At 40.8% G+C, this 21,929-nt stretch overlaps 2 protein-coding genes across 3 annotated transcripts in view; both read right to left on the bottom strand.

Moving 5' to 3' along the window:
• Positions 1–2,815: 2,815 nt before the first annotated feature.
• Positions 2,816–5,662, bottom strand: LOC116392617 (claudin-19-like). The gene is made up of 4 exons (XM_031864275.1): positions 5,316–5,662; positions 4,718–4,882; positions 3,907–3,985; positions 2,816–3,810 (listed from the first exon to the last, which is right to left on the bottom strand). Exons 1-4 carry the CDS (start codon positions 5,515–5,517, stop codon positions 3,645–3,647), a joined length of 612 nt encoding a protein of 203 aa, XP_031720135.1. The 5' UTR covers positions 5,518–5,662; the 3' UTR covers positions 2,816–3,644.
• A 9,235-nt stretch (positions 5,663–14,897) lies between these two features.
• Positions 14,898–21,929, bottom strand: part of ccdc50a (coiled-coil domain containing 50a) — a 16,925-nt gene continuing 9,893 nt past the window's right edge. The window contains exons 6-11 of one of the 2 annotated variants that reach the window (XM_031864246.1): positions 19,186–19,337; positions 18,317–18,361; positions 17,819–17,974; positions 17,619–17,701; positions 17,395–17,513; positions 14,898–16,575 (exon numbers count right to left, since the gene is read on the bottom strand). In XM_031864246.1, the coding sequence (XP_031720106.1) occupies positions 16,556–16,575; positions 17,395–17,513; positions 17,619–17,701; positions 17,819–17,974; positions 18,317–18,361; positions 19,186–19,337 (575 nt within the window). In that variant the 3' untranslated portion in view covers positions 14,898–16,555. Of the gene's footprint in view, positions 16,576–17,394; positions 17,514–17,618; positions 17,702–17,818; positions 17,975–18,316; positions 18,362–19,185; positions 20,910–21,929 lie in introns of those variants that run through there. The other variant, XM_031864245.1, reaches the window with a different exon arrangement.

Raw genomic sequence — 21,929 nt, 5'->3', positions numbered from 1 at the left:
ACAGGCTGCTGGAGCAGCCGAGCGGGGGACCCACGACGGTCCTTCAGGGAGTCCCGTGGGTCGCCACAGAGTACGAACACGAAATACTTTGATTCCACGTCTTTTCACCACATCATTATTTTGTACTTGTTGAAAACCACTTAAGTTGTTGTTTCCTAAGACACGTGTTCAGTCTCCAAAGTTCCCGCTGCAGATCTGAGGGAACTTTAAAAAGAAAAGGCGCTCGATAAAAATGCCTGAAAAAGAAAATGTCCTTTATTAAACAAACGGGCACCAAACTCTTAAAACAGAGGTCACTATATAGACCAAACAAACAGCAATACATACACTTAAATATGTGACTATTTAAAACGATTTAGATTAGATTTATATTGCGATATTAATTATGAATATGGCTCTGCATTTAAAATGTGTTCTCCAAGAAAATGGCGCAATGATAATAAGTCACCTTTGTAATTATGTTCTTTTATGGGAATTAATTTATAACATCGGCCCAAAGACGACTGATGGAAAATAGCCTCTTGTTTATCATAGTGCACTGTCCCTGTTAAATAGCCTAATACAAGTAAGTTGTTTAAAAATGTCCGCCTCACAATCTTTTCTAGTGAGATACGCATGTACAAATACTTGCTGCCTTGAGTTCTGGACGTTTTGTTTGTTTAGGGGGTTCAGTGTGAGAGTCGAGACACAGTCGGCCGAAATCCATTTACAGGAGACTATCTCCCTCTGGAGGTTATTCCAGCTACAAGCAGTTTAATCACCGGACGCTTTTAAAAACAACCTCTCAACTCTTCATTGAGGACAAACAGAAAGTTAATCTTTTATATAAAAACAATACATGGGCAACTGTTATTCCATTACTCTTTGAAGACACCACAGAGGCGACAGGTAGTCAAGCCGGTAAAAGGGCTCCAGGGAACCATAAAGGTACTAACATGCACTGTAGATACTGTACTTCAGGTTCAGCTGTAAGTGTGGTATGTGGAAATGATCCCAAGTGTTTTTATCTTCAACGGGTGTTTTTTAAGGTCAGTCTTTTATCATCCTGACTGAAATGTGTTGTCAAGCCATAGCTTTTTTAAATCAATACTAAAAACAAAATGTAAAAGCTACAAAATCAGTGGAAAAGGTGCAGCAGGATATAATAGGCACAAATAAAACACATTAAAACAAAAGAGACCTCAATATGAGTGGCTCTGTGTCCAAAAGTCCAAAACACTTAGAAGGACTGGACAAAATAACAGGAATGTCTTAATTAATGCCATACAATACAACAAGCACAACAGACTACCGAGTCAAAACAACATCTCGCACCAGCAGCTTTTATTGTAGGGCTGTTGTTCTGGATTGTACCACAGGTGTTGTCTGTGCTGTATGTCCACTCACGTAAGACTACAGAATAAACTGTTGCTGTAATGAAGTTACTACAAGAAACACAGATCCACCCATGTCTTCATGAGGCTTCAGGAAGAATCTGGGCAGCAGTTTGCCAGTCCCATGAGGGATTCCTGATTAGTTTACATCCGCGGAAGACACAACAGTCTCCTGCTGTTTGTTGTGTTTCTACTGAAGAAATGAAGTTCTTTGACCCTGTCCAGGATGACTTCCCCGTACTTCAAATCATTCTGCAATCAATATTGTAGTGGCCATTTGTCCGATGAATCAAAAACAAGCATAAATCAAAGGGCCGCTGACTCAAAATGGGTTTGTGGTTTACACAGGGAAAATAATTCAATGTCTCATTATTTATTTAACACAAAAAAAACAAGCGAGCACATGAAAGAACAAAGGAACTCATATCGCTGCCTCTCCTGCTCTGTTAGAAAACCATAGGCCCACCCCGGTGCATGCTGGTCCTGAACCTGCCTACTCCTATATATGTCCGCAGGTGCCCACAGTGTTACCCAATTCATTAACAAACAAACAAACAATAAACACTAAGTATACTTAAACAACAACAAAAACTAATGAAACAATACTACTTGTGAATAAAATACTAAATACTAACATCAAATAAAAAGCTCCAACAAATATCTTTAGAGGCATTTGAATTAAGTAATTCTGTCTAAACGTGAACCCAGTTTGAGATAAAGCTCTTACACCGACTCTCAGCTCGTTTTATACAGAACTTCTTACTCCACTTCAAATCAATTCTCCAGTCTGAGTTCATCACGGCAGCAGCTGTAATAACAGATGCCAGTAAACACAGAGTTTACGGGGCAAAACGACAGCAGATATGAGAGGAAGGAAACAGTTTCAGTGTCCGGAAAGCTCTCATTACTGGATCCGCTTTGTACACAATGTCAATAAACCAAATCAAATTTGATCAACAAAGTACATTTAACTAATTACGGTACTTATTCTATTGTTCACATTTGAGGTACTTGTACTTCATTTGAGTATTTCCATTTATTGCTATTTTATATTTTTTCTTTATATTTCTACCACTACATTTCAGAAGGATATTGTACTTTTTACTTGATGATATTGAAATGATATTGAATTATATGTTATATATTATCTTTAAATGGGCCATTCTGCATAAAGAGTAGGCTACTTTTACTTTTTGTACTCTACGTATATTTTCATGCTAATACTTCCGTAGTTGTATGTACAGTAAGTAACAGAGTATTTCTAGTGTGGTATTACTACATTTACTTAAGTAAAGGTTCAAAGTATTTCTTCCACCACTGATGCTGACCTGTGTCAGTAAATCTTCATCACTATACTGTAGTATAAAAAGTAATTTAAGTAAGAGAAAAACATCAACCTTAACACTGTATACAATAAAATAGAACGTAACGTAAGCCAGAAGAACACAAACATATTTTATTTTTATTTTCAAAACGTCTTTCAAACGGCCACAGAATGTGCTACATCACATAACAGCATCGTAACATAACATAACAGCAGCAAAATTACATGAAAATACGGCAAGACAATATAAAAACTAACGAAGAACATCGCACAAACAAACCTATATTAACACCAGTGTGAAACTGAAGTGGAACGAATTGTACAGCAATGTACACCTGAAAAGATCTTCCAATCAAGTGTCAAAACTTTGGTTCTACACTGCAAACTATTGAAACAAGTGTTCTTCATTGGTAGTTGTGACAAGGAACTTGGTGAATTCATAATTACACAAACAGGCTGACAAAGTTCAGGAATCAGGACCTGGAAGAACCGAGTGCTGCAGCAATGACGTGTTTTTGTTGGCCAACCTGGAAGTTAGCGTCGCACCGGTTACCTCGATACAAAGCCAATGGGATTTGTCAGGGTTTTAGGACTCATTCCTGCAGCATATTGATTACTTTATATGATATTTGTATTTCTTTTTTTTATCAATTACAAATGTAATCCTTACTTTTAAACTTTCAATGGAAAAAAAATGACTGACAACATCTAAGTAACAACCAAACAAGTGTTGTGCTGAACCAGAAGAATTCAAGCTACTGTATGAAATGCGATTGAAAGTCAGAACAAACAGCTTGATCTTGTGTGTAATCCTGATCCTGGTTACTAACTTGATGTTCAGCAGGTAGTATTTATAATCCTACAGTTTGTCGTCATCGTAACACAACCTGCTCCTGTTGGTAAATTCAGCGCTGACTGTATCAAAGCCTCTCCGCTGCTCTCCTCCACTAAACGTAGTTGGACTTTGGGTGGGTGGTGGAGAAGAGGTGGTTGGAGCTGATGGACACGGTGGACTGGGACCGCGAGCATCTCCGACAGCTCAGGAAAGCACCGCCAGCCATAGTGAGGAGGCCGCCAGCCCAGCTGACAAACACGGCATTACCGAACTCAAAGCTGCAGAGAAAAACAGGCATTTAGATGCACAACTATGTACAGAATCAACTGTGTGTGTGTGTGTGTGTGTGTGTTTGTCTGTGTGTGTGTGTGTACCTCTGCAGGCGATGAGATTCATTGACGATCTGAACAATCATTTTGACGTACCAGGAGGTTATGATGAAGGTCAATAAACCTGAACAAAGAAAACACATCATATTGTTTATTAAAATTTTTTATTTAAGACTACTTTTACTAAGGTTTTTTTTTCTATTTTTAGGGACTGATTGAATACTGCCGACATCACAGATGTAAGATAGATGTAAGATGACCTTCCTTTATGAGTGCTCAATATGATCCACTATTTTCCTTTTAGTCATAGAATTTCATGGTTTGAATTATGAAAAGATTAAGGCCATATCTTTAGACTGACCTAATATAGGAGCTAAATGTGCTGATGACATTTCTGCCCATATTGCTGCAGAAACTGGGTGCTCTCTCGTCTGGCTGCCGATGCTTAATAGTCTCATTAAGTTGTTGTTTTGGACTCGTCTTATGGTTTCAAAAGGCCCTTGGGTTGTTTTTAAATAATCTTAGTTTGCATTAAGGTTGTTTATGGGATGTAATATTTTACATGATTGTATTAGAAATGTTATTCACAATTGTATAATGGCTTAACTGTTTAGTTCTTGTCTTGTGGGGTGTATTTTTGTGTTATCTTATTGTGTTGTTGTTTGCCTGTAACTCTGTTACTGCTGCCTATTTTGGCCAGGAGAAAACTGAGATCTTAGTGAGGGATTCATCGTTAAATGAAGGTTGAATAAAAAAAATGGGATGAATTGGAACATTATTAGCACATCATATTTGACATATTATCCAGTCTGAGTGTCTGTGAAAGCCTGTCAGGTTCTGCTGCCGCTGAACACACCTGCAACCATGAACATGATTCCTCCGACCATAGCTGTTGTGGATTTGCTCTCAGCTTTGCCGTCCATGAAGCGGGTGCACTTCATTCCCACTGTGGACGTCAACAGCGCCACAGTGGAGAGGAAGATGCTGAGCAGCATCACGGCCCTGGTAGCCTGGACCTCAGCTAGAGGAGCAGAAGTGGGAACGTTGGTACATTTAAACAGCAAACTCATTGATACGGTCTGATCTCTGCTTTCTGTAAGACATTGCATATTACTCATATTGCTTCTTTCTGTAAATAAATGTATTACAGTTGTAGTCTTTTTTCTGGTTTGGTCTGCAGGCTTAACCTTTAGACTTTGTCAACAACACAAAAGAAAATAAAGCTGAAATAAAGAGAACAATTCTACAAAACATACTAATTGCCAGTACCTAACTTCTTCCCTGTATGAATATCAGACATGCCATGAAGTCAGATGAGGTCAATCCAAAGGGCTTGTACAACAAAGACGCACTTCTGTCTAATTATAGTAGCTTCTTGACAGTGGAAGGTATATCTCAACAAGCAGCGTCTGGTTTTTAGAGGAGATGCAGATACGATTAAAAAAAGAACTTACTTGGCAGCTTCAGGAGGTACTGGTGAAATTCACAGGTTGTTCTCACGTTGCCACTGCAGCTCATCCACAAGCCCTCGAACACGCGGTGAGTCTTGCCCTGGTACTGCTTCTTCCATTCCACCATCAAAGTAGCGCCGACAGTGGCGGCGAGACCGACCAGTGAGAGGAAGAAACCGAGGAGCTGCAGTCCCGAGCTGGCCATCGTATCCAGATAACAGCAGAGCGCGAAGAGTTGAGAAATCAAATAAAAAAGGTCCGAGAACTTGTTTGGAAACTTAGCAGAGACAAAAATCTCTTAGCGATGAGAAAAGTTAATTTCCTTCTTGATGCCTCCTCGCAGCCTTGCAGACCGTTATACGCGCGCTTCACTGCAGCTTCTATTTAAAGTCCAAAGCGCGTGACGCATGTGAGGTCTTTACTCCAACGGCAGTGGATGATGGGAAGAGTTTTTTTTCTTCTTCGGTCTTATCAGTCCAGTTAATAAATTACGGTAAATACTTAAGAAGGAACAAAAACCTGGTCTGTAAGATGATGTTGTATTAGATTATTTGTCACAATAAGAGATACAACAGAGGACTCCAAGTCACACATTTGTAAAGCATGACACAATTCATTCCAAGACTTATTTCCATTGTGGTCCCTGATGTAAAGATAGCATTGATGCAGTCCACACAACTATCAAATACATACAACACATACAAAATGTAAAATCAACATTAAAATCACTCCAAATCAGAATTTTAACAATATGCAAATATATGATTTGCACACAAATTAACTAATTAATTCACTTAATTAATTAAGTGACGAGCGGACACTTCCAAGATTCCCATAAGACATGATTCAACTTCAGTTAGATATTTCTGCAGCCAAGAAGCAACACTTGCGATGCAATGTAATGTTAATCCTCACAATTGTATTACAACTGAAGAAACAACATTTTTTACACAATGTGCTTGTTTGCTCGCATGGGTTAGTGATGGGCTGGCATATAAAGATGTTTATTGGCTTCCTTTTTTCAATAGCGGGCATCTGAACTAAGCGGGTTATCTGTTGGTGACCATGAGGAGTAAAGTTTGGATTGCAAGGCTAGTGTGTGCATTTAAGTGCAGTAATGTCAAATAACTCACTTCAGCTTCATGCAACAAGAGTCTATCATTACTTCTTCAGTTTAATGTACATGTCAGTGACAACAACAGAAAAACCGACACGTGACAAAAACATAAGTAAAAGAGCTTGTGTTTATGTCTTCATTTTACCCAAATTACCAAATAATTTGACCATATTTGGTTACGGGGATGCCAGTTTGTAAACACTGTATTTGTATGTTAGATTGGATCAGTTTCCACCCTTTCCTGAAAAAAAAGCCTGAATCAAAACATTGCATACGGCAATTAAAGACACAGCTCCCTTCTGAATTTGCCAAAAGCAAGTCATAATGTAGCCCTCCTTGCAGGCACTGGATTCTTTTTTTTCTTTTTTTCACAGCCATTGTTTAATATCACTTTAAAGGGTCGCTCGGTTCAAACTTTATATCCAGGGAATTCCTGCTGCATGTTTGAAGACCGCATGGCACGACCGTGACAATATCAGGAAAAGTGTACTAATTTCCCGGCGATATCCATCCATCAAAAGTTAAAGTTGCTATAATACACCATAAAAAGAGTTGTCAAACCACTTGGCCTCTGTCTGAGTAGAAACAGACTTCCTTTTACAGTATGCTCTGCACCAGAGGACTATAGGTCAACTTAAAGAAAATATGTGCCGGGCAATCTGTCCTCCTCCATGTGCTCACACAGCAGGCTGTTTGTAAGTCAGCTGTATACCCTTCCCTGCATGTGTAACCACTGACTCACATCCCTGGAGGATTTTGTGAGAATAGTACAATAGTGATGGTGAAATGATTTGTAATCTGTATATGTGCTGATGAACATGTGTAGCAGGTGCTGGTGTGTGCTGTGGTTGTCATTTAACTGAGAGATACTGAAACAGCCTGATATAACAAGTTCAACATATTCTATCACCTCGGTTTCAGATAAACTTTCTGTATAGTAGCAACAGCTACATAGTTCCATGTTTAACTGATATCTTTACATCCATCTAGTCAGATCTGTGACCAAACAAATATTAACAGCCATCTTTTTTCTTCTCCACAAATATGTGTTGCAGTAGCATACTTGTAGGTGTTTTTGTTGTTTTGTTGATTGAGCTTTTATTTAACCGGACTAACCATTATAGTAGCTGTCTCGTACAACCTCTTACTCTTTTTATGTATACTCTTGGTGACTCTATTTATATGTTTATATATTTAATACTTCCTACGAGGACTTTTCTTCACTTTTTCACTACTCTGTTTTTTTCCTGCCATAAAATGTAACTAATTTGACAGTCTATGCCTTTACTTAGTTTTCTTTGTCAAAATAAAATAATAATAATAATCATAATCGTTTTCTGTGTTGTAGCCCAATCCTTGCCATTTGACCTATATTGTTCAAAACTGCTTTCATGTCTTCGCTACTGCTTCCAGTAAAAACTTTGAAGGCAGTGACTCACACTTTCTCAAAACACTTTCTTTATAAGGCCATTGTTGCCTGCTGACCCCTCACTCACTACTCTTAACCGGCCCTGGACTATAAGGGCCGCTAGTGATAACACAGCTTAACCAGCTCACATTGGGCAGAGGGTACCGCCAACCCGTCACAGCCCACAAACACTCACACCTACGGGCAACTTAGAGTCATGCCAGTTCACCAAACTTGTTTGGCCAGAAACTCACTTAGGCTCCGCAGGAACACACAGAACTCAGTTAGGTGCACTAGATTTTAACACCTTCTGGTGACCAATGCACTGCTGCTCATGACTGAATCCTAAAGCCTTCACACTTTCCTTTTAGCTGCCAAAAAAACCTGTTTCCCCAAATCTTCCGAACAGAAATAATGTTAATCAAAAGGGGAAATTGGTCACTGAGTGCCGGGCAATCTGTCCTCTAGTGCCGGGCAGTCTGTAACATTAAGTATGCCACTTTTTATGGTGTGATTCAAAATCACTGTGTGTGACAGCTCAGATTATTAACAAATTGGTCGGCATGACTGTGATCCTGACGGCTGATCAGCAGATACAAACACTTGTCATGTAGTCAGAGTCTATCTGTCTAGAAGAAAAAAGACATGGGAAAAATAAATGTGACTCATACAAATGTCACAACCCACTTCTTATAGTAATCTGTTTGTAAGAGCTTTTAAGAGTAAGAGTTGCAATTATCAGGAAACATGCTAGTTGTATGATCTAAAAATGATGACGGGACTGAAATATCACAACTATTGGATGGATTGTCATGAGAGTTGATGAAATAGTAACTCGATGATCCCCTGATGCTTCATCTAGCTTCATCATCTGGTCAATATTATGATTCGTTTAATACTTTGGTTTGTGATTAAATACCTGCACTCTGTATTCAGTGCTAAATAGTGAATGCTACCATGCTAATACGCTAAAACTCAGATGGTGATCATGGTGAACATTGCTCCTGCTTCGCATGATCTTGCCAGCATAGTCATTATGAACATGTTAGCATGTTGATGCTAGCATTTAGCTCAACGTACTGCTGTGTCTAAGTACAGCATCACAGACTCTTGCTACGTGCTCTACTCCCCAAACTGATGTAGGAGGAGACACGTAAGCCAATGCAAAGAGCTAAGACGACATTATAAACACATTTAAGTGCTTACATTTTTATATAAACGAAAACTAACGCAATGCCACTGAGGGGAAATGAGAAAAATGTACCACACTTAAACAAAAACATTCCATGAATTGCATTCAAAACAAAGAAAGAGGCAGTTATACCAGTCTTTATCAAAATCAACAGGCGGAGATTGTTTCCTCTAACAAATACATGTCTGGGCGTTTATGTGGATATGAAATACGAAATGGCCAGAAGGTGGAAATGCGGTGCTTAAAAAAGGCACATTGAGGTTATTTTTCTCAGGAAACTAAAGTCCTCTGAGATCAGTTGTAAACTCTTAATGGTTTTCTATTCAAGCTTTTTGGCCAGTGCCTTGTTTTATGCTGTGGTACTACCGTGCGTTGGGGTGACACCATTACTATCAATAAAACAGGAGCAAGATTATTAAGCAGCAGAAAACACAATCTTTTCGGCTTTATTTTTATGCGCTGAGCTGTGAATGTTGTTGTTTACACACAAGTGACTAAACCAGTTTTCCCTCTTAAGTTACATCTTCTATCATCTCCTATCACATATATCAGCATGACAGGAAGTAGAGACCACAGACAAACAGACACACTTGACCTTCTGGGAATTGGAGCATGACTTGTTACACAGCTTAACTGTCAGCTATGTGTGATCTGCTCCTGGTAGCAAATGAAACCGATTTGATTATTTACAGCATGCGAGAATGACTCTGGCCAAAACAAGCGACGCACCTTTGAAGAGTTCAGTGTAAACTCAACACCAGTTCAGGGACAAGCCCTAAAACCCGGAAATAAATCAGCACGTTCAGCAGTCAATGAGTTTTTTTTATTAGGTTTTTGGTTAGATGCCAGAAATAATGTCTGTGGTTAACACAAGCAAAACATAACACATGTTAACCTTGTTAACTCATGTCAATAGGTTGGAGATCCATTCCTTCTTACTGTCTGACTTTTTGGGGCTTTCTGTTGACAGTAGCATGGCTTCCTGTAGGTGCTGCCCAATGCACCGTGTCGCCACACAAAAGAAGGAAGCAGGCATTGGGAAGGAGTTATATTCCTCAGTTCTGGGAATATAGCAGCGAGTCCCTGGAGTTAATTACACACAAATATGTATTATGTTGCGTTGCTAAGTAGAGAGGACAGAATCGAAAGTAGGGTAAAGTCATGTGCCTTCCTATAATGTTTAAAAAATAATTCTCAAAGGGCCTACATCCAAAAACTACTGATGCTACAACATTATAACATTGCCTGCTGTGAGGGCGGTCTGTAAGAGTGTGTATGTTTTGCACAAATACCAACAAGGCAAGTGGTGTTATTGTTCTTTTTGACATTCTGTAAGTAGTTTTGAGTCATATTTACTGTGTAGAAGAACTGCGCCCCAACTTAATCAGGGAGTATGCAGTAAGCTAAACATAGTCTTCAACTGAAGTTGGCCTTGCTTCATTCTCTCCCATTTGTCCATGTGTCATTGACATTCTATATTGACCGTCTATTGTTTATGCTTGTTGCTGAAGATTGTAGTCACTCAGTGCAGGCATTCATACAATTTGAAACCAGAAGAATATTGAAAATACAAACTCACCAAAGGCTAGGCAATTCTCTCAGTGAAGTTCAACAGAAAAATATGGTTTGAGGTGAATAAGGCTGAAGATTCCAAAAGTCTGAGCGCAACATATAAAATCAAAGATGGTGCAGGATTTCTTCTTCTCCCCGCAACTGGAGTGCTACTCGGCAGCAGTAGAGGGCTGCCTCTAGTGGATGGAAGATGTATCAGAGACAACATGTATATTACAAACAGTGATATTGCTCTAGTGGAGCCGGACTCCTTGGGGTTCTCTAAGATCAGGGAAGCAATGCCTTCTAACTCCAGAGAGACTTTTTATTTTACAGCACTTATTCCAAAGAACAGGAGGGTTCGGGGCTGAGGTCCTCATTTGGCACTCTATGAACAACATGCCATTTTTCAAATCCTTCCAAAAGTTAGTCGTGTCAAACCGGTGAGGTACATAAAAACTGCTCAGCCAGAACCCTGAAACATGCCGCCTATTGTAAAGTCATTCAGAAGATTAACCAGGCTGATTCGTCCCAACAGGCCTTTTTCAGAGCAGACATTGTGGCTTGTCATACGAAAAGCACAGGTGTTAAACGGCTCTGTCCTATTCAAGTGTTCCAGGAAGTCTTGACAGTGAGCCAACATGCACAATACCAGGACGCTGAAACTGAAGCAATGGAATTCTTATTTTATTATTTAGACCTGTGCTTTTTCCTACTGTGAACATGTCAAAATGTCTTTTGTGATAAAGGCCTATACCTGTGCAATTTGTAGTCGACTGAAAGCCAAACAAACTGCTGTCCCCAAGATGTCTGAAATGCCAGTTGTACACCTTTAATGTGATTAGAATTAAACGCTGTGATTAAAAGTCAATGTAACATTTATATATCAGTGCTTTATCTAGAAGCAAAAACAAATATGTTCTATTGTATTTCTTATACTCAGTCTCTTAAGATTTTTCTTTGGGCTTTTGCTCTTAAGTACAACTCTACCAGTGGATCAATATCCTAAAATAAATCTGGTAATAGTTTGTCCTTTTGTGCAAGCTAAAACAAAGCACCGGAGAATTGCCTTGGCATGCATTCAAGGGTGACTCCCTGCAAAGATGGGCCGTGGTGCTGCTCCAAACCAGTCCGGTGTCATTCCTGCATCGGGCACAGCACGGAGCGCCGCAGGCCCAACGGCCTGCCTCACTTTTTACACCCCACGATGAGAATGTGCGCTTTTGTTCACATGCCAGCATTCAGGAGATGTCACCTACGGCTCAATTTTAACTTTTAAAATATGGCAGACTCTTCTCACGGGCTGTGAGAGTACCATTCTTAAAATGGAATTTTTAAACCAGGTTGAATTAAATAAATGTGAATAGATATGCATATGGCCACATAGTCATATTTCATATTAGTTTGATACTATACAGGGCTACCTCATATCAAGTGATCTGAATTAAATGCATTATGTACCGAGTCCAAGTATATATATGAGGATTAATAGTAGTGTATAAAGTGCTCAGATTAAAAACGGCAATGTAGTGTTTAAACAACTTAATGTCTTTTATTTTCTTTGATTTACATTTTGTATTTGTATCTATGACTGCTGTAATGATTCCCTCCCATGAAAAAGACGGAGCTTAGCTTTTTCTCTGTTGAGGGTTGGATCACTTGAGTTTCTGACAAACTACCTCTGTGACTCCCTCCACCGGTTTTTCCTGAAGGTGCGTCCTCAGGCCCTCAGACTTCAAGAGACAGAGAGAAGAGAAAAAGAACCATGCAATGCGTTGGATTTAAATGACTGGCGCTTTTTCCTTTTACAGAATCATATCAAAGAGTGTGGAGCGCATGCTTTTAGTTTCCTCTCTGTGTAGGATTTACATTTTGATAGACACTTCACCTGGATGGACAGAAACATCCAGTAAGTAGAGAGTGATTGGGTCTCTCCCTCTCTCTCTCTTTCTATCTCTCTCTCTCTCCCTTCAATATAAGTGGGCGTGTCTTCGTGTCTCAACACGGCTTGCTGCAGTTGATAGACAGCCGCAGTCAGCTTTTTTACCTGCCAGGTGAGACACGGAAAACACATTCGGTCCTCAGAGTCAATCTCGCTGACTCGGTGAATACCTGCAGCAGCAATGGTTCATCCCTCTCGTGCCACTTGAATGAATGGAGGACAGGTGAGTTCAGTTACCTGTGAATACATACTGTTCTGTTTTGCAGTTCTGCAAAACTGTTAACAAGCCGTGCTGTTCCTTAGGATGCGTGTTTTTTTTGACACCTGTTGCGTCTGCTGACTGATACCGAGGCACACTGGCGATGAGTCAAATGAATACACGAACAACATATCAGACGAGTTTGAGCTCGTTAATCAATATTTGCTTGCAGTTGTGAGCTAAAGGATCATTGTGTGTATTTGCAGAGAGGAGCACGCTCAAACGTGTAAGGCCTATTGCGCACATTAACAGGCCCGTGTTGTTGACATACAAAATAACTTTTCGTTTCTCTTCACAGGATTGTTTTGTTTTTTACAGCTTTTCTGTTACCCGCACTGCTGGAAACATTGCCTGAGAATTTCTGTGCTCAAAAATTTCAGTCATTGTTTCTGGTCGTGTGTGTAATGTGCATCCAAGATCACAGAGAGCCGCCTGCCACAGTGGAGGTTTGGATGGATTTTTTTTTTGTGTTTATTTCAGAGCGACTGCAGTCTTCAGGCTGAAGTGCAAAATTGATCTCTACTTTAAAAAAAAATAAACGTCATGTTCATTAAAATAAAAATACTGCTCAGCTGTTTGTCTAGAGTGTATAGCCCAAATCGGCATCATTCGAATTCTGTGCATTGGTAATAACAAGCTACCAGCCAAATATTGGTAGACTTTATGTTGTCTAGTTTGTTTAATACATCAGATCTCTCATTTGAAAAGCATTTTATTTTATAATTCACCAGATAGGTCTCAGGAGCGAAACAGAGATTCTGTTCTGTTTCGAAACCTTTTAATCTCGCAGCAGCAGCAGCAGCCACTTTTCTGGTTATGGAGGTGTAGCTTAGTTGTGACATATCCCACTGAGGGCATGGCAGTGGTGTTACCACATGCAGACGAGGCATCAGTATGTCAGGTATGTTGGTGAACCAGATCCACTTAGCCGTTTGAAGATGAAGGGTGTAACTCTGTACTTTCCTTTAGAGTGGCATGATGTATTAAAATGACTGGCAATGAAAGACTACCTGACACGACGTACAAGGAAATGAAAGCACAATACACTGAGCACATGACGAAGAGATGAAAGAATCAATCCTGGATCAAATGTTTTATATAAAAATATATGGACAAATGAAAATTAATGTATTCTAGTGAATGAGTCTGTTCCTTCAGAAATAAAGATGCGAAACAAATTCAATTGTAGTTAATATTTGTATGAGCAAACAGCTGGAGGTCCACACAGATCCACTTCAGACTGGGTTCCCTTTCGTGTGGTATTGCTGATGTGCAGACTTTGTTTTTACATTGACCAGCATTACCTGCCTAACAGGGGAGACATTATGTAACATTTAAATGACCCTGGGTGTCAGCAAACACTGGAACAAATAGTTTATGGCAAAAGTTTCAGCAGGTCAGAGAAGGAGCTGAAGATAAATACTTAATGTATTTTTGGTTGCTGTGGTCGGTTTGTCTTTCTTGGGAATTTAAAAACTGTACTACAGGCAAACGTGTCTTTGTGTTTGGGTGACCGTCTGGTGTGTATACATCAGATCAAAGAAAACTAAGAGATTTCTTGTCTCATTTGAGGCCTGATCTTTTCCTGGTTCAGCTCACAGAGCTCGTGTGTGTTTGACCTAATGAAAGAGTCATATTCATAAACGGTGGAAATGCTGATAAATTTATTACATTTGGAGATGCTATAAGTAAAAGCAACTTGTTAATTCATTTTACTTGTATGCAGATTGCATACAAGCCCTGGATTAAAGAAAATTAAAAACGTAGCACTCAATGTTTGTAGACGGCACTCGATCTCAAAGTAACGTCTGATGCACAATATCCACAAATACACACATCCCAATCAGATCAATTTTGTACATTTGTTTTGAGTTGTCAACATGTCCACATGGTGGTGCTCTCACCAAAGAATAAATACGGAGTCCCACCTCGGTGGTTGTGGTAGCTCTGCTACGTCCACAATAACTTTTAAGCTTTTCCCATTTTCAAGTCCTTGAAAAAATAAACGGCAGCATATTTTAGTACATATTAGAACTCAAACACCTGCATGTTTGTCCTCGGCAATGCAAACATCTCAATCCTCTGAACAGGGAGGGAATCATTTCAGAAGCCGATATACAATTTCAGCAACATTTATTATAACGTGAGAACCTGGAAGCAGCACTAAATGTTCAAGGACTGAATCACTGTGTGGCCATCACAAACACTTCGGTTAACTCAAAGGCTGTACTGTGCTCTTCATTTACCTTATTATTCAATATGAACAGAAAATAATGGATCCTGGAGTAGCTCCAACACAAAAATAGGTCCCTTTAAGCAGTAGTATATATTTCAGCAGACCTGGAGACTGATTTCCCTCCATCCAGATGTGCTTCTGTTGTGGGAATGTTTGTCTTTACTGCAGGCAGGAAGTAATGTCTGCCTTTGAGCTTGAGACAAAAAGTATAAAACCAAAACTGAGCGAGAGGGAATGGAAATTAAGGGAGAAATCTGAGAAAAAACAACAAAATATTGTATAAAAATAAAATATAAAGCTCCCTTTTCAGAACAAAGATAAGTGGAGGGACGCAAGATAATAGGGAACATAATACAGTAGCACAAGTAAAAAAACAAAAAGGATATTTACATTTAAATAAAACAAGCAAATAGCACAAGCATAAATTCAGGTTTGACACAGACAAGCAATGTACATGCATTTCGTTTTGGTACTGGTTCTTTTATGGGCCAGTTTTAGATTGTAAAAGGTGGCAGAAAAGAGATATATTGTACAGCAGTATATGAGCTAACAGTTTGTTCATTTACAAAGAGAAAAATATGATTGGCTTTTTGTGGCTTTAGCCCTTTCAGACAAACAGGGAGCCGGGCCATTTGATATAGAGCTGAAATGCATGTACACAGTTGTACACTTTCAGTAAGCATGCACATAGAAACAGTGAGCCATACACAGAATATCATCCATCCACAGTTTTAAGGGTGATGGGGTTACAAAGTTCCCCTCACAAGCAGAAGAAGACACAGCCTGCAGCCAATTAAATGTCCATAGATGATCACAAAGCTCCGCCTCCTCTGCACTGGTACAAGGTGGTAAAACATGTCAAAGCCAAAGCTACCAGCATCTCGATAAAGGCTTATCTTTTTAACAGAAGCGTATTCCTCAGCAGTCGTACGCTGTTTGGCACGTGGATCGGGCTCGCGTAGCCTCGGTGAACAGCATGACGAGAGAACAGAACTGCAGCACGGGGGTGCAAAGCAGCTGCCATGTTGGTATCTTAAGACACTGTGGCAGCCGTGTTGGACCAGACAGGCACGTCCCATGAAGAGTCATGAGGAATTTTTAAGATTGCATGGTTGTATCCAGAAGAGGCCTTGAGCCCTTGTGATGGAATGGTCCACAGATAGGATGAACATCAGCACATGATGACCATAAAAGGTCAGGTTCCTTTATTTCAACAGCTAAGAATCAGGGGGAGTTCATGTCACAAGGCTGCTATTCTGGCTTGTCTTGATGTTGAGTCAGTTAAAACAAATAATAATCACAATTTTACAAATTAAAAAAAAATGAGTGGTTCCAGCGCCCACAGACCCCACTTCCTTTACTCTGGGCCAACTTTGGAAGGTATTAAAGAAAAGAAATTCCATTGCCCACTCAATAGATTGTCCCAAGGGTTTTGATCAAACGAGTGCGAATGGTTGAAAACAAAGAAAAATATATGAAAAAAAAAAAAAAAAAAAGGATGAAGGGAGGACTGACAGCGTGTCGGTAGAGAGCCTGAGTCACCGCCTGTGATAGGCACCTGGAAGAGATGGAGCAGACAGAGAGATCCATCAGCAGCTTGATACATCGCATCGATGGATTGCAGTTGTGATGTTTCTGCACTGAGCTTTCTAGACATCAGTCGGTCTTCTTTGAGATGTGGAATTTACTCCTGCTGGTTTCTGATTATGCTCACTGCTCTGCTGGTAATGTGAAACAAGCAGCGTTTCTCCTTCAATGAAATACATTGTTTAAGTCAACATTTGCCGTTTTCAGCTTCTCAAACGAGAGGATTTGCTGCTTTTCTTTGTCACATATTATAGTCAGCTTGGGCGGCATCTGTTTTTTCATACCTTGCTGACATTTCACTGTAGTATATACGACTGTAGAGAAGACCAAACCCAAAACTCTCTGTTGCCATCTTTCTGAGCTCAGCTGTTTGTTAGCATAGAGACTGACCTCTGGTGGCGAGTGCTGTGCACTACAATACATCACATCAACACAGCATCGTGCATTTGTGACGGTATTGAAAATCACACTGTCAGCATTTCTAAATTCCCTCATATACCATAATGCCGCTAAAGCCTATGCGATGGTCTAAGACACATTTGGACTGATGGTCATCGTCGGACAAAACGAGCAATCTTGGGCTCCCTTTGAGCTCTTGGAATATGTGATGGTCATTATTTACAATTTTATTGACTGATAAATTGATTTATTGAGAAAATAATCAGAATAAAAATCATACTTTGTTGCACCCCTAGTTTTTATGTATATCAAAAGGAATGACTGTATGCAGTTTGTAGTGAAAGTGCAATGATGGACACCAGTGCGGTCCTGAAACACAGAAACATGGTACCTTTGTAAGCAGCCTCGGGTCTGGTGGGAGCGCGAGGGGGAGCAGGGAGGTCCGAGTAGCCGTAGCCAGAGTTCACATTCTCATAGTCGTGAGCATGAGGCTGATGAGGCTGAGGAGGCCTGAGAGACAGAAAAGAGAAGAGACAGAAAATGAATGAAATAACGGAGTTTCTACTTCTTGACTAACTGGAAGTATTTAGACTTAAGAAGTAGCCCGTCGTGTACTTGGCAGGCTTGTTGTGGTTCCTCTGCCGCTGGTGTTCATGCTCGTCTCGTGTTCTGGGCCGGACTACTTCCTCAGAGTTTGGCTGCAAACCAACACAAATGATTATGGTTCTAGAACCGCAGTGGAAATACACTTTTATATAAAACAAAGTCAGACGCTGCAAAAACATTTAAAAAGGAGTATGGTTGAGGCAGATTACCCTGTGGTCTCCCTCTGGCCGCCTCCTTTCCATTGCCTTCTTCTCCATGGCCAGCCTCTCCCTCTCCTTCTCCTTCTCCCGCTCTCTCTCGTTCTCCCGTTCTCGATTCTTCCTGTACTCCTTCTTCTCTTGTTCCATCAGCAGTCGGGCGATTTCCTGCCACAGCGAGACACCACAAACATCACACTGGATAATAAACAGAACCACAGACGAACCTCCACATCCTACATGATGTTTAGAATGTTCGATGTCATGTCACTGTATATATGAGATCTGTTTAATGAAAACACCCTGCTAACAGCTATGTGTTTTTAAAAAGGACATTAAATAACTATAATGAAATTTGTACAATAGTAGATTATTTATTTTTACCTAATCTTGGGCCAGAGAGTCTGGTTGAGACATGGCTTAAAGAACTCAGCTCAGGAAATTAAAGGACTTAAAAAACAAAGAGGACAGACAGCATGAGACAAGTTTCCAGACTTCATAGCTACTCACCTCATCCTGCGCCACCTGGGCTGTCCGCACATGCATCTTGCTTGCCTGAAACCAGAGAACAATCAAGACGTCACATTTTCCCCTCCAAGTGGAACACATTGTTCCAGCGAAATGACTGAGGAAATGACTGAGATTGAGGCCTTTCAGTATGTTTTTTCAGGCTTCCAGTCATTTACAGAATAGAATATGTCACTTTATGTATATTATTTATCGTGCCATTCAAGTGCTTCTTTCATACAGTGTTTGCTCCGGATATTGAAGCTGTCGTGATGTTTATTCAAGCATGCCGAAAGAAAAATAGACTTCACGTATCATTTGAATAATCTAAACCAAAACCTTGTACATTATTTAAAATGATTTTCTCTTTAGGTCCCAAAACATTATTCTGTTGAATAACCTCCACCCTGACGAATCAAATGGTGTGAAGATCTGATATTGTACTAGTTACACTGAGCCTATTATTTTTATATGTATGTATATGCATCATCAGCTCCCGATTTGCCGTTCTATATTCTGACATGACTTCACATTCTACCATCATCCAGAGGCCGTCAGTAATACCAAGTGTAAGTGCTTGAGGCTGGTTTTGACTGACAGTATTTCGGTATCAACGTCTGGACCTTTAAAATGCACAGTAACACATTTTGGGATGTTTCAGCTTAACAGAGGAAGAGTTGATGAATAAATTCTTTATTAAAATTAAATGTATAAACCTTATGAACAATCAGATATCTTTAACATATTATCCCATTCCTCTACATTTTAGGTTGTTTGATTTTACTCTCATGCATAAAACCTTTTTTTTTTTTAATCTTAACATCTTATATTTGCAGAAATAAACTAAACTTTCCCTGTTTTCCTTTCCTCACCTTGATTTCATCCTCTTGCATTTTCCTGGCCACCTCCATGTCCTTCAGCTCCTGCTCGCGGATATCCAGCTTTGTCAAACCCTTGGTGGCCTCGCTCACTCCGTACGCATTTTCTGTTATTACTGCTCCACTCACTCGGTGCACAATACGACCTGTGGATGTCGACACATTATGTCAACAACAGATTAGGCCTGCAACTAAAGATTACTTTCCTTATCAAATCATTTGTTGATTTGTTTCTATTTATTCTTCAAGACATCAGAAAATTAAGACATAAAATGAAAAATCACAATTTCTATGTCTTAAAATGTCTCGTTTTGCCTGATTTTTTTGGGCCTTTTTCTTGATAAATGACAAAATATTTATTGAATTTTCTGAATGATCAAATGATCGCTTCAGCACTACAATAGATTAATTTGTAGGTGGCTTAAAGCTATAAGGCACCTAAAAGGGCTGCAGTGCATCTCTGCTGGTGTTTACCACTGTGTTTAGTCGAACACCTTTAACAGCGTTGGAATGAGAAAACAACCAGCTAACCAGCCCTGAAACCCTTCGTCAATGCCACATTCTAGCTCATGAAAATCCATGAAGCTATTCCACTACAACAATCTGTGTAATCTTTTCATGCTCAATGCAACAACCCAGCAGACAATACAAAAATGAGCGTACCCCACAGCACAACAGCAACAAATCATTTCAAACCATCAAAATCTAAATCAGTCATCAGAAATTACTCTGGAATCGTCTTCCTCATGAGAACAGGAAATGAGTGTCTTCATTAGTGATTGCATTGCTAGATCGACCCACCACCTGAGATTGCCAAAGCAGAAAAGAAACTCCAGCACACCACACAAACACCCCCCCCCCAGAGCACAGAAGGGGGCTCAGGGCGGTACCTGTCTCTCCGTTGGGGTAAGAATGACCCCCGCCCTGCAATTCCAGCTCGTCAAACACCTCTTCGGGGCCGGAGTGGACACGTGGCCGGCCCAGCGCCTTCCCTTCCCTCTCAACATCACCCCCTCCCTCCTCCCAAGCAGCCCGGCTTTCCCTCGGACTGTCCCTGCTGTGCCCCGGCTCCTCTTCGAGTCCTCTGTCCCTGCTCCTGGTTCTCGCTCGTTGTCTGTCTTTGTCTTTCTGCCTGTCTCTCTCTCTCTGCCCGTCCCCACTCAGTCCTCCATCTCTGGATCTTTCCCCGTCTCTTCCTCTCGTCCCCCTGAGGTCCTGCTCCCTGGCTCTCCTCTGCTCTTTTTCCATATGCCTCTCCCACTCCACGTCTCTGCCCCTGTCTCGGTCATGTTTTCTATCCCAGGCCTTTTCTCTCTCTGTGGGGCTCTGTGGTGGAGGTGGTCTGGCTGGTCTGTCCTTCCTCCTCACCGCTCTGTCCGTGTCCTCCCACCCAGGGCCCCTGGCTTTGCCGGTCTCTGTGGACTCATGATCTGGGTATCTGTCCCCATGCTTGCCTCTAGAGGGCAACAGGTGTTCTGGGTACAGATCTGCATGCCTGCTTCGCCCTCCTTCTGCCACTAGGTGGTGCTCGGGATACCTGGAGCGGCTGTGTGGTGCAGCCAGGTCCTGCTTTGGGTACCTGCTCCTTTTGGGCTCTATTGAGCTATAATCTGGGGAGTAATCCCGATGTGGGCTCAGTGAAGCGTATGCAGTGTGTCGGCCTGGGGAGGTCGATTTGTGACGGGTGGGTTTGTCCAAGTCTAGGGGTCTTCTTGCGGCTGAACAGGGCAGAGAAGAAGGAGGGAGGCCGGCATGGAGAGAATGATGATGATGATGATGATGATGATGATGATGATGATGGTTGATGAGAACATGGAAACGTGAAAAAAACAAAAAAACAAAACACAGACAGGAATGATATAAGCTAAGATGGTTAGTAAGCACTGAGTACAGCACCTGTGAGGGTCAAAATACATCTAAAGATGTAAAGAGTGAATTAGCTGCACCCAAAATGTCCAGAGTTGTGGATACTACCCTGGGATTATTTGGACAGTGGCAACAAGATGTTAATATTAATCTTTTGATGTGACATACTCAACAATCTATGTCAACAAAACAAAAGCTGTATTATACCCATTGCACGAACAACATGTTCATCTCTTATGGAAACCATCCTGCTGGGAGTTGGCCTGTGGCCAACAAAAGTTTCAACGAAAACAAAGCACAATGAGGGAGCACACAGCAAGAGGGTCATTACTCAGTCAGCTCAATGGAATTCAAGTCATCTAACCGGCTGTTTGACATCTCATCGATGAGACATTTGAAAAGCAGCCTGACTGGTACCTGCTCAGAGCGACTGGGCTAGTTGAAGTGTTTGCTCTTCTGTACCACCTAACTTTTATTCCAGTAGTGTATCTGTCAAGCGGAGGATAGGCATTGCTGCCACGCTGGTTTGTGTGCAACTGTGATCCATTAGGACAAACACAGGAGCAGCCAGCTACGCAGTCGGAGGAAAAGCAACACGATTTCACATAAGCGTGATATAAAGACTAGTAGGGTGGATTTAAAATTAAACAATCACGAGCACAAGATGGTGAAGTTGCTCAAAGATCGAGCACCTTTGTGCACAATCTCGTAACCTGCATAAAATAGTGTGACGTCAACAGGCCCTTTCAGCATTGATGCAGGGCAAAGACCTCAATCTTTGTTTTACTGTGTGTACAGTCACACTGCCATGGTAGTGCGCACGCGCACACACACACACACACACACACACACACACACACACACACACACAC

The sequence above is a fragment of the Anarrhichthys ocellatus genome, unplaced genomic scaffold, assembly GCF_004355925.1.
Source record: "Anarrhichthys ocellatus isolate YVR2014 unplaced genomic scaffold, GSC_Weel_1.0 scaffold30, whole genome shotgun sequence".
Taxonomy (NCBI): domain Eukaryota; kingdom Metazoa; phylum Chordata; class Actinopteri; order Perciformes; family Anarhichadidae; genus Anarrhichthys; species Anarrhichthys ocellatus.
Note: the sequence above shows the minus strand (reverse complement) of the source record. Positions and strands in the feature narration are given on the sequence as shown.